This window comes from Impatiens glandulifera, chromosome 1 (assembly GCF_907164915.1).
Source record: "Impatiens glandulifera chromosome 1, dImpGla2.1, whole genome shotgun sequence".
Classification (NCBI taxonomy): domain Eukaryota; kingdom Viridiplantae; phylum Streptophyta; class Magnoliopsida; order Ericales; family Balsaminaceae; genus Impatiens; species Impatiens glandulifera.
The window spans coordinates 125,205,874-125,219,901 of NC_061862.1; the positions used below are offsets into that span (position 1 = coordinate 125,205,874).

A 14,028-nucleotide genomic window follows, 5' to 3' on the forward strand; every position below is an offset into this window, starting at 1 on the left:
ACGGCGAAACCCTAACCCTAAACGAACACATTATATAGATCGATGACAAAAACTCGTTCTAATATCAGGTGATTGGATCGATTTATGTTATTATTTTCATTATGTTCATCTTTAAACCATAAACCATTAGGTTTCTTATTGTATATCTTATTGTTCATCTTGGTTGTTCATATTGTCGATGATGATGTTTGCAGTTGATGATGCTCTGATTTGGTTTCGTTTCAGGGAAGATTTATTTGATTCTCACGATTGGTCTTCCCGTTACGCGAAGAGCTTCCAATTATCTCAACATTCTACTAATAGCAATTATCTCGTTAATTGGATGTATGAACCCAGTTGTGGTTTGTTTGTTTGAAGGAGAATCATCCTCAACCTATTATTGGAGAATCATCAATATCCAGTATATGTTGATGGGAGGAGGAGAAGAGATTTGGAATGAGCATAAATATTTGACGGACTCATTGCTTCACAAGCGGTTGCTTCACTCCATCTTACGGAAGATGTTCATGTCGATAGTTATTTCTTCAACAGAGTGTTTCATGGTTAAGATGAACCGGTTCTCTACATTTGTCATTCTCTTTGCTCATTGTTTTGTGGCAAATTACTGTTAAAAGATGTGTACATAGAGGTTGTTTACATGTTTCTTTCTTGACATTGTTTATTTTGGGGGGGGAAAATGCTACTTTTGGTTGTCAATGTAAACAAACTCTTTGTGTTCCTATTACATAATGTTCTAACAATTCCCAGAATGTTCATTTTAATGTTGTTGAGAAATAGAAGTTAACTATATGCTATTACATTAAAAAAATGGGACAAATAGGTAACCGATGCATTTCAGGACTAAAAGAAACTCTTGTACATAACAAATTAGATTTTGGTAGTTGAGGATAACATGGTTGTTCTAAAAAATGACCAACACACAAACAAAAGAAATGATGCAGTATGGACACATGACGAGAATACAAGAGATGTAATTATTATGTGTTCAAATTCGGCGAATGATGAATTGACACATGCGGGTCTCTCTCTCGCAGAAGAACTTTCTCTTGTTGTTCAAGCCCCGAGCTATTATTATTATCTGTGGGTTTAGTAGGGGAGGAAATAAGGTTCTTGAACCAGGTACCTTGAAATCTAGGGCTTCCTCTATTTGAATTGCCCGGTGAATCCGATGAAGTTGTTGGTGAGTTTGGAGCAGCAACATTAACAAGGAACCAATAAGCAAATTTTCTAGCTGAGACAATCTCCGTTTTAGTCTGCCTGAACTGAAAAGGCAACAAAAAATGACCATATGCAGCCAACAAGCAAACAAGCTATTAATATTATCTATCTTACTCTATATACAGTGGTTTCTGCAATTTCTACAGTAGTATCTTCAGCATTCGTAAACTGGTTCACCCAACCTGTATCAAGACCATTTAATATAACCACCGTAGTAGACTAACTCATATCATATCAACTAAGACAAATTTCATCAATGGATTAATACTTATTGAACAAACAATCTAATCAATCTCTTTCAAATAAACAAACCACAACTGGGTTCATCCATCCAATTAACGAGATAATTTCTATTAGTAGAATGTTGAGATAATTAGAAGTCCTTCGCGTAACGGGAATACCAGTCATGAGAATCAAATAAATCTTCCCTGAAACGAAACCAAATCAGAGTATCATCAACTGCAAACATTATCATCAACAACCAAGATGAAAAATAAGATGTACAATAAGAAAACCTAATGGTTTAGGGTTTAAAGATTAATATAATGGAAATAATAACATAAATCGATCCAATCACCTGATATTAGAACGAGTTTTCATCATCGATCTATATAATGTGTTCGTTTAGGGTTAGGGTTTCGCCGCCGCCGTCGATAGAAGAGAGAGAAGAGAGAAAAGAGGGAGAAAGAAAATAAAAAAATGAAAAAAAAAATGAGTATTTATATAAAAAAAATCATTTCGCGAAACGCGAATTCTCTTCGCGTTACACGAAAAGGTATTTTCGTCCAAAAAAAATAAACTGGTCACCAGATCAATTTAAATTATCGGACGACCACGGATGCAAATAGATCAACTATTAGGGTCATTTTGTCAAGTTAGTTAATTATAATATATTTGATAAATATATATTAAATTATAAATGGTAAAAATAAAAAATTAATAGTCCAAAAACAATATTTGATTTATTATATGATAGAAATGATGATTTATTACTTAATCATATTACTTTTACTATAAATATTTTGCTTTTAATCTTTATATTATTTTGTTGATATCTAATGTAAAATTACTACCTTGGATTGTATTATATTGTTTAAGCAGTTATAAATTTTACGACGAGGAAATGCCTTTTTTTTCATTGTTATTTGAAAATCTTTCATTAATTGCAATATCCAATTATCAATTTAATGACCTAACATATTGATAATTATAATTTTATATAACAATTATATATAATTAAATATATATTAATATAAATAATTTAAATAATATATATATATATAGTTTAAAGATTTTAAAAATAATAAATTTATATTTAAGGAACCATTTTATCACTTAAACTATCTTAAAGTTAATTAAAAAAATATATTAATATATATATATATATATATATATAATTTAAAAGCTTTTAAAAAAACAAATTTATATTTAACTATATTAATAATATAATAACACTATATATCTAAATTTAAATTATATTTAAGTTAACTTTGAATAAAAAATATTTTATTTAAATTTAGATCTTACATGTCTTGTAAGATCATATTTCGAGGTGATTACTGTACACATAACTGCTCAACTTGGATGGCATCGTTTAAAGAATTTGTTCTTTTGAAAATAAATGGAAAGGTTTTTTTTTTTTCGAATCTCAATCAAGATTAAAAATAAATGGTAAATTTTAAGAAAAATATTTTTTTGTGTAAGGCAAAAAAAAATTTAGAAATTTTATTATTGAGTTTAGTGCTTGGTTATACGTGAAAAAAAGGTGTTATGTCCACGCTCCACACACCCGTCTAGTTAGAGACTATAATTTTGGTCTTTTAGAATATATTTTTACATTTTACATTTTATTTGATTTTAAACTTTTGTTAAATTTGTCCTACTATGCTAACTTTAATTTTAAATTTAATTTCCATGTATTTGTGGAATCTAAATTATAAAATATAATGGATTGAATATATTCATGGAATTAGAGGAGAGCCATCTAATTCAATAAAGTTTTTCGTAGCGGTATTTGATTGAAAGAGTGGAATACCGCAGGCAGATTTTAGTAATTCTCACTGGCGTATCTGTCCTTTGCACCTCTATATATATGTGCTTGAGCCCTTCTTACGTAATTGAGTATAGAAATAAAATCGATTCGTCTTGCTTATTTGCTTGATCATTGAATTGAGTGCGGTGCGTGGTGAACCTCCCATTGCTCTATCGGAGATAGCATGCAGTCGAAAATGAATATATAAAGTGTGCAGCGAGAGAACAAGCAACGGATTGAGCGCGCTAGCGCGAAAGCCGTTGCGCCGCAGGAGTTTTCTTGCTAGGTAAACCAGTCTTGACTTAAGTCGGACCGCCCAAAGACTCCCAAGCTTGTAGTTGGTCAACAACCAACAAAAAAGTAACTAACTTCACTACTACTACAGCGGAGTAAAGCTGTCTGGAGGGAATTCAATTTAATCAATCAATATGTTCACAAATCCATCTTTGTTTATGCTGCTACGAAATCACTGGTGCTCGATCACAAATATTGGACCGGGGAGAGTAATAAAACGAATTTTGGACTTTATGTTGTCAGCTCTTTTACGACCCTTAGTCCGGCTTATTGTCTCTTTTGTCTATTTATTAATATGGCACAAATTATTTACCAGCTGGCACATAGAGCCACTGGGTTGGCTCTGTTTCGCTTTCGAGTCGTTGGAATCAAGCTCCAGCTGGACTGAAAGTTCCTTCGAGATCGATGTGCTGCTGGAATCTTCGGCGGGGGCACAAACACCCCTTTCAGATTTGCGAGCGCAAAACTCCGATGTGGAGGCGGAGCTCTTTGCGCGTATACGGGCCCTGGAGTCCCAACTAGCTCATGGAGTACCGCCACAACTCAACCCTGGAGAGTATGAAAGCATAGTACGGGAAAATTTAGATAACTCCATTAATCTAAATCATTACCGGAACAACTCTCCAATGAGTTCTTCGAACTCCAAATACTCTCAAGTAAAGTTCGCTTACAGGATCTACTGTTCCAAAGTATGTTGAGCGACCCGGAACTTGAGAGTATATTGGATGTTTCCCCTTTGCTATTCTCCCATTTCTTCCTATTCATATAGGAAACTTGTATTTCTCATTCACAAATCCATCTTTGTTTATGCTGCTAACTCTCAGTTTGGTCCTACTTCTGGTTCATTTTGTTACTAAAAACGGAGGAGGAAACTCAGTACCAAATGCTTGGCAATCCTTGGTAGAGCTTATTTATTCTTTCGTGCTAAACCTGGTAAACGAACAAATAGGTGGTCTTGGAGGAAATGTTAAACAAAAGTTTTTCCCTCGCATCTTGGTCACTTTTACTTTTTCGTTATTTCGTAATCCCCAGGGTATGATACCTTATAGCTTCACAGTTACAAGTCATTTTCTCATTACTTTGGGTCTCTCATTTTCTCTTTTTATTGGCATTACTATAGTGGGATTTCAAAGAAATGGGCTTCATTTTTTAAGCTTTTTATTACCCGCAGGAGTCCCACTGCCGTTAGCACCTTTTTTAGTACTCCTTGAGCTAATCCCTCATTGTTTTCGCGCATTAAGCTCAGGAATACGTTTATTTGCTAATATGATGGCCGGTCATAGTTCAGTAAAGATTTTAAGTGGGTTCGCTTGGACTATGCTATGTATGAATGATCTTTTATATTTCATAGCGGATCTTGGTCCTTTTTTTATAGTTCTTGCATTAACCGGTCTGGAATTAGGTGTAGCTATATTACAAGCTCATGTTTCTACGATCTCAATCTGTATTTACTTGAATGATGCTACAAATCTCCATCAAAGTGGTTATTTTTTTATAATTGAATAAAAGCGAGGAGCTTTAGCTTTACTGAGTTTACGAAGTTCAGGAGCGAGAACTTCCCCCGGATCGAAAGAAAAAAATAAAAAAGATTCCGAGCACGTCTGGTCAAAGTCTATCTTGTCTTTACCACGAGTCATTTTCCTTGGCTAACCAAAATGAGAGTTTTGCACATATCTTCGGGTTCTTCCATTTAATTTCTCCCTCATAGAGGAAATAATAAGTAAGGTGGTATACTCTATTTATCCGCCGGAACTCCTTCTAATGACCTATGCATTCTGTTATCATTTCCAGTTGGACGATCCATTTACAATTATTGAGGCAGAAACGAACTCTTTTCATTTATTTTTAGGGGCTTGGAGCCGATTCAACCTTCTTTCTTCTCGGTCATCGTCAAAAAATATCATCAAGAATGCTAGATATAATATTCAAACAAATCATTATTAATTCATACAGACATGGATTACAAAATTAAATGAGACATATATATCATACAAGGTATATCCATAAATAGATACTGATGTATATAGATTGTAAATCAACATTTAAATTATAAAACTAAAATTTAATTTACCTAATTTATAAAAAAAGAATTCAAATAATCTCAATTCATTAAAATATTTTTCTACAAATTATAAACTTATTAAGAAAATGAAAATGACTTAAATAATTATTTAAGAAAAATATTGTATTCATGATCCCAAAATAATTAAAATATAGGACTTAAATAAATTAAACAATTATATAGAAAAATGTTAGTAATTATTTAAATCTCAAAATGATTATTCAGAAAATCCTAAATACACTCACACAAAAATATAGACAAAATTGTTTGTAACTGTAATCCCAAAATCTCTTTTCAAAAAAAGCTCGAGATTGAATTTTTTAATAAAATATTAGCTTAAAAGATTTATATAAATATGTCCCGATATTTTGAAATTAATTATAATCATAATGAATTTTTGATCAAATTTAAATAATATTTTAAATTTGAAATAATCAATTTATAAATTTATTAAAGAAATCTGTATTTTAAATTAATTAAAAATAAATAATTTAAAAGATTATTTATTCGATGAGTCGGCAATTAATTTTTAGAAAATCAATAAAAAGAATATACGTCTATAAACGTATATTTGACTAGAGATTCTTTTAAGTTCTGTGTTTAGTGATACTCGGAAAATGACTTTTGCACTATATCCTCTGTACCCGTTAATTAACGGTCTCTACTTTATAAAATATTGACTTTTGAAAATTAGTTTATTACATTTTATGTAATAAATTATTTTTCAAGTCCTAGAAATGCACATATTTTAAAATTATTGAATAATATTTAAATGCTGATATTTAAGATTGATGTCGATAGTTGTTGAGGAAAATACCTGAGAAATATTAGTTTAAGGTGTTAGAATCTAAAAATAAATCTCAAATAGGCCCTTATCAAAATAATTGATTTTATATTTTTAGAAAATGGTTTGTTGTTCCAAAATAAAAATAAAAAATTTTGAAATTTAAAATCCCAACAAAACAGGGCCTAAGACCGGTCCTTTCGGTGTAGGGTGTTGTTTTCCTCGATCCTGGGCCGAGATCCCTCGGTCGAGGAGCAAGAGGAGGCTCTTGGTCGGGTGTGATAGGTTCTCAGTTCTAAGCTAAGGATCCCCGGTTGGGGTGCGAGGAGCTCTCAGTCGGGATGCGACGAATTCTCGATCCTATTGTGGACTTGATGTTATTTTTCACACTCATTTGCATAAACATTAAGCTTAAGCTGAGTCGATTAGATCTCTCCCAAGCTTTATATAAAGATATATATTAAGCACTATTTATATTAGTTAAAACAATTGATTTCTCACCTAAAAGTGACAAATCAATATTTAAAATCCCAAGATGAAATTGGACTTGTTTACATTATTTTGAGAAATTTAGTTCATTAAACTTAATAATAGACATTGCCTGCGAATGAAGAGAAATAGGAACAGATGCTGCAAAATTTATACTCAGACATTAACTTTGAGTAACTTAACTTTAATTTAGATTCAGATGTGTATATTGATGTTCTCCTTTTGGGTGATACATCAATATAACATCATAAATGATGCCCAATATAATTTCACATAATTGATAATTAAAATACTTTAAAAAAATATACTTATCATCTTGAGATATATTAAGTATATCAAATAAAGTTATATTAATTCATCACCATAATCTTCATAGTTATAAAATAATTTATCAACCTTGATTGACCATAATATTTTATATATGAATGTCGATGTGCTCATGACAAATTTTAATGTCATTTTATTATTGACATCACATAAAATGAGTAATTAGTTGAGTAGATTTGCGACTATGTGTTCACCCACGGAGATTAGTCGCACTCCGAAAGAATTGCGGAACCCAGTATTTTCAAAAACAAACATGAGTAATTGACTTTATTTTAATTTGATATCTATACACTTTTTAATTCGGTCACTTTGGTGACTAACCGATTATTCATATTACTGATATCAAAATTAAAATAATACCATTATTTACCATGAATATATAAATCTTACGGTCAGATCATTTTAATATTAACAAACCACATTAATTATATTTATTAAAATATTTAAACTTTTTATAAATTTTTTAAATAAGGGTTTACTATTTGAAAATAAAGAAGAGACGTAATCTTCTTTCTTTTTATTTTTATGATTAATTTGATATTTATAAATCTTTTAATTTAGTCATTTAGTGACTAACAAATTATTCATAATATATTTATCATATTAATCAATAACATAATTTAAAATGTAAATAAATTTTCCAGTCAAATCACTATAGTGATTAACAAATCACATTAATTATATTCATTAAAATTTAAATGTTATAAATTTTAGTTTTTTCAAATAGACCCTTAATAATAATAATAATAATAATAATAATAATAATAATAATAATAATAATAATAATAATAATAATAATAATAATAGAAGAAATATTACCTTTTATCTATCATCATCAAACAAATCCTTATTGTTTAAATATAATTAATTTATTTTCATAAGCGGCCAAAAACTTCAATATTTCTTTCAAAGGATGTAGCAATATACTTATATATTAATATATTATTTATAATAATATATTAATATTTATACTAATATATTAATACTTACAGCCCATCAATTCATAATTAAAAGAAACAATAACTATATCTTCTGTATTTTTATTTATTAAGGATGAAGCCAAATATTTACATATTAATAAATTATATATAATATATTAATATTTTAATGATAATTTTGACTCAATCTTTAACTTAATAATAATATATATTATTTAATTATTATTAATATTCCATCTCCTTCCTCTTTATGTAGCTTGGCTGCCATGAACGCTTATATTAAAGAAACTTACCGAATTCATATTTATATATATGAAATCATATTTTTGAAAAATCATGTTCTTAAACTAATGGTCCGATACTTAGAAAATGTGAAACTTAAGTTTAAAATCATTATTGTTAAGAATTTTTTAACTATATGATTTTTACCGATCATAAAACAATAATACATAAATCGACTCATAACCCGATCTTTATGCTATTAGTCCGAAGGTTGTGCCTCTACCTATTTTTGTTCCTTTATTAAGAAGATTTGCTTATTGTTCTTTCTTAATGGAGAGAAAGAAACATATTTTAAAGATAGGGTCAACCTTTCTTATATAGTAAAAGAAACACTATTCATTAAAGTATGTGTGAGTCATTCTTTAATTAAAAAAAAAAATCATAACATTATTGTATATATATATATATATATAATGAATTATGTGAATTAAACCGGATTTATTGTCTATGAGAAAGGCATTATTGTTGAACTTTATTTATGCCTTCTTTCATGATAAGTTCGATTATGTGTAGAGCTCGTATGTGATAGAAGGGATTATGTCCTTCAACCGTTATGATTTGTATTAGTTTCTTTGTTTAATTATGACATTATGATGAATTTATCTTATATTATGTGCACAATAAAATTATATTAATTACTTATGAGTAGTAGGAGAATGTAAACCTAAAACACATTAAGTGTTTAATATATAATAAGATAAATCATTTATATGGGTTGGTCCATTATTGTTATGGGTTCTTTAATTAAAAACTAATTCACAAATACTTTAATGGGTTTATGGCTTGAGAATATTAATTTACTATTCTTTCTTAATGGAGAAAAGAAACATATAATAGAGAGAGTCAAACAAGACTTTAAAAATGAAAAGTTTAATTAAAATTGTCAGACTATTGTAAACTCAAATATTAACTCATAAGAGTTTACCTTACAAATAATATTTAACTATAAAATAATAAATCTTCAAAATATTTTAAACTTTATAAATAAAAATCATTCAAAATATATAATAATCATTCTAAACATATTTATAATTTATTTAATATTTCAATTAATATATAAAATATATATAAATAATTTAATTTAAACCAAATTAATATTAATTATAACTGTAAAATTTATTATTAATTATAATTTAAATCCTATATACTAACAATTATATATTTGAAATATTCGTCTTAATATTAGTTATAATAGTTAATAGGTTAACAGTAGTATATAAATAAATTATATTTTATTATTAATAAAATTAAAAGATCTGAAATAAAAACTGCAAAAACACTATTATATTCATATATTGGAGAGTTATAGAGTGAATGTAAGTTTTTCTATTTTTCAATTAAAAATATCGTCCAAAAAGTTATAAAGTGTGCAAATTTCCTATATTTTCAAATAATGAATATGAAATAATTTTACAGAAGTTGAGTAATTGGCTTAAATTTCGATATTTTTTTTAGAAATAAACAAAATTTTAGGTTTAATCAATTTCAACGATTTTAACGAGTTGGCCGGGTCAACTACTGAGATTTTTTTTTATCACTAGTGACTCCATTTTCTTATCTTGAATTGCAAACTTAGACGATTTTACAAGTTGACTTACGAGTTTAACATCGGTCAATTTTCCTTATAAAACAAACATCATCCATTTAAATGTTTGTGGGTGAGTCTTTAATTAAATTGGTCTGACTAAATCCATATAGATGATTTATCTTATTATATATTAAGAAAAATGATTAGGGAAAGAAATTTGGAAAAGGGAATGAGAAACGTGCGTGCAACTAAAAATATAAAATAATTTATATATTTTTTCTTTCTCCTCACATTTTTTTCTTTTTCCATCCAATAAGGTAATGACACGTCATTCTTTCATTCTCATTCTCATTCTCATCCTCTATCCGCCCACATATATTAAATACTTAATGGACTTTAAGCATACATCAGGTTTAGAAATTGGAAGTTGCCAAAGTTAACTTGAACAATCAAAATATACATTTTAAAGGAGTACAAATACAGTATCTTCAAGAATAAAGGGGAGAAAAATATATCCAAAATGGGCAATTAGCCAAGTATGTTGTGTGAACTACATCATAGTCACTTTCTGAAACCTAACATAATAATAAAATGTGTGAGATCTAAAAAGAACTTGCAGTACAATCTAAAAAATTTACAATTTTTACACATTTTACATTAAAAAAAGTTCAATCACACTTTATATATCAAATGCAAACAGAGTTACTTGTGACAAAATATCACAAAACAAATGTATTTGTGTAAATGAATCGGGCATGCAATAAAGAAAAACTGAAAAATTAAGAAAATAGTATATGAGAACTATACTACACAAACAAGACCAGACCACATAATATTTCTATAATCATTAATGGATCTAACAAATTAATAATCTAATCAAAGATAGATAGAGAGAACCTAGTCTCATTTGTTTAAAGTCTCACCGGAAATAGAAAACTCAAGATTGTTGCTCTTTTTCTGCTTGAAGAGATGTAAAAGAGGTATGGATAAAAGAGTCCATAGGAGAATGCATAAAGCTTTATTTCTTTTCAAAATAGAGTGGATTGAATGAATTTGGTGTATAAAATAATTAATTTACTATCCATTAATTATATCCCGTACCAAACATTCTTCAAGGGTAAAGTAGGCAGGTAAGCGATTCGGTTCGGTCGGTTGATAGACCGAAATGTACAACCAAATTGTTGACGTCGATTTGCCTAAATCACAAATCGTCGGCGTAACCTCCGAAAAAAACCCCTTCATTTTCCGAAAAACCCCCTTCATTTCCAATCCGGAAAAAACTCGAAGTTTGAGAATTTCAACCTCAATTTGCGTGTCGGAAACTTTCTATTAAAATAAAACATTATTTTTAAATGATGTCGCTGATTCCTAACAAAATTTTCAAACTAATTAAAATAATTAATTTTGGGTTTCAATTTTAAATAATCCGGGAATTTATGATAATCAAATCATAATGATTGTTTAGAAAATATTTTAGTTTAAATTAATTAAACGTAATTAATTTAAAACATTATTTATTTTGAAATAGAGTCGCCAATTGATTTTTACAAATCAATATAAATTGGCATACGTATACAAACATATTGACTAGAGTTTTTTTTAGTTCGTAGTTTGGTGATATCCGGGAAAGGGCTTTCGCGCTTCATCCCTTGTACCCGTTTTTAAAAACAGTCTCTACTTATAAAGTTGGCTTTTAAAAATCGGTTGTATAACGTTTGAGTTTTAACTGTTTATTCTTCTAGTCTTAGGCATGCTTCTAGGTTTAGCGTTATTTAAAATATTGAAACATCAATATTTAAATATTGGTACCTATTGCGGATGATAACTAGGGAGGAAATATCAGAAGAACATTAGTTATTTTTAAAGGCATTAGGGTTTATAAATAAACACCAAACAAGCCTTTGTTAAAATATTTTGTGGAAATATCACAAAAATATTTAAAATGTATTTTCTAATTTTTTGGGATTTTTAGAAAATGATTTGAGTCCCAAAATTATAAAATAACTTTGGATTTTGAAAAGGGCCTTAGGACCGGAGTCCTAGGCATAGGGTTCGTTTTTGTCAGTCGAGGTCAAAAGACCCTCGGTCCGGGTTGAGGAACCTCTCGGTCGAGATTTGGGATATTCGGTCTAAGGACCAAAGTCCCTCGGTCGAGATGTTAAGGACTCTCGGTCCTTGGCTAATGTTACTAGTTTAGGTGTAAAAACATGTTGGTCCTGAGTTAGCATAGGGCTAAGTTTTTCGATTGAGGTGTATAAATCTCTTAGTTGTGGGCTAGCTCTAGGCTATGTCCCTCAATCCTGAGTTCGGGAGCTCTCGATCCCAAGCGTGGGATTCTCGGTCCCAATGTTAGAACACTTGATCATAGAGTTAGGAATCTCGGCCCTAAGGTAAGGGAGTCTCGGTCCCAAGGTTAGGACTCTTGGTCATAGGGTTAGGGATTCTTAGTCCCAAGGTTGGACCTCTCGGTCCTAGGTTGGATCTCTTGGTCCTAGATGAAAAATCCTTGGTCGGATTTCACGGTCCTAGTTCAAGAACATCGGTCGAACCTCTCGGTCCTATGTCGATTTTCTCAGCCCTAGGTTTCGGTCCGAACCGAGGATCCTCAATCCTAGGCTAACAAGCCTCGATCTTCAAGAACACCAAGTGCAAGGAGTTATTCATTTGTTTAGCTCTGATTCTTTGATCTAAGAGCTTGAGTAGCCTCACAAAGCTCCCAGGAACATGTTGATCATCATCTCAAGGTACCAATCGACCTGGATAATGATCAATTTGTTTAAAATAGTTTGTGATAAAAAATCGGGTTTTTGGTTTAAAGTTGTTTTGAAGTGTAAGGAGTTATCTAATAGCTTCATTATACTATATATATATATATATATATATATATATATATATATATATATATATATTTTGGGGAATAAAAATATGGGACAACGAATTAAATATGTTATACTACATATACTTGATTGGTATCAAAATAAAAACACTAATTGTTTGTTTTGACCAATTTAAGAATTCAAAATTTTCATTTTATTTTGAAAATTTTGATTTTGATCAAACATGATTGAGATGGATTAAACATGATCCAAACAGTTGTCCAATATTATTACAATCATGTTAGAAAGCTTTTTGGGCTGTGATTCAACAAAATTAACCCAAGAACAACAAACCCGTTTTTTATTTTGAAATTTTAAATTTAGGTTTTTGTTATTTAGATCGATTGATTGGTTCTATCCTATCGAGATAGTTTATAAATCGTCTAGAGATGAATTTTCAACCATAAAACATCATAAACTGCAAACATATAAGCTTATGCAATTTGAAATATAAAAATTTCAAATTCAAAATGTAAATATGAATTAGAGGGTGATTGGAACTTTACCAAGGATTGAAGAACACTCCTTGATCCTTATAGAAGCTTTCTGGATGCTCAAATCCAAGCTTTAAGGCCTCAAACATTAACTTCGAAAAATCCTAAAGCTTCAAGCTTTAATTGTGGTTTTTACATTTTCTTTGATTTGAAGGGTATGAGTTGGTTCATTGGCTTCAGAATGATCCATAAGTCTATTTATAGCTGATCTAAGTCGGTTGGAGACTTGTAGTGGCCTGAATCGACCAAAAGCCATTAATGACTTTTGGCTATTCTTGGCCAAAGTCATTGAAATATGGATGATTCATCCCTATTTTGATAGGTATAAATGATCACCATTGTAGGGTGACCATTATGGGCTTTAAATGAGCCGGAATGGTTGATAGTGGAGGACGTTCCAAAAAGAAGAAATTGTCCATAGTTCTTCATCCTTATCCAGACGGCGTCGCGATGAAGAAGAAGCTGACGCTCAAAACAACATCGTTTTAAGCGCGTTGGAGCGTTCCGTTTATGTTTCATCCAGGCGTAGTTACGTTTGGACAATCCGTCAGAGTCCTGGCTAACTGGGGCGTTAGCCGTTCCGTTGTGGCTCGGGCGCGCGTTGCTTTGGCTACAACCAGCTACACAGCTCTCTCTTGGGCGTTAGATGAAAATCTAGCGCTTATCCGATGGTAGTGGCGTGCGTTGCAACTAATTTCTTTAAT

The 14,028-nt window shown here is 30.1% G+C and overlaps 1 protein-coding gene across 1 annotated transcript; it reads left to right on the plus strand.

Moving 5' to 3' along the window:
* Positions 1–2,839: 2,839 nt before the first annotated feature.
* On the plus strand, positions 2,840–5,382 carry LOC124942307 (ATP synthase subunit a). Its single transcript, XM_047482787.1, has 3 exons — positions 2,840–2,847; positions 3,861–4,200; positions 4,262–5,382. Exons 1-3 carry the CDS (start codon positions 2,840–2,842, stop codon positions 5,048–5,050), a joined length of 1,137 nt encoding a protein of 378 aa, XP_047338743.1. The 3' UTR covers positions 5,051–5,382.
* The last annotated feature ends 8,646 nt before the right edge of the window (positions 5,383–14,028 follow it).

Bases quoted from the DNA above. Each gene is read 5' to 3' on its own strand.
- LOC124942307 (XM_047482787.1), top strand. The intron at 4,201-4,261 runs GTAAAGTTCGCT...GGAACTTGAGAG, and splicing joins CGAACTCCAAATACTCTCAA to TATATTGGATGTTTCCCCTT.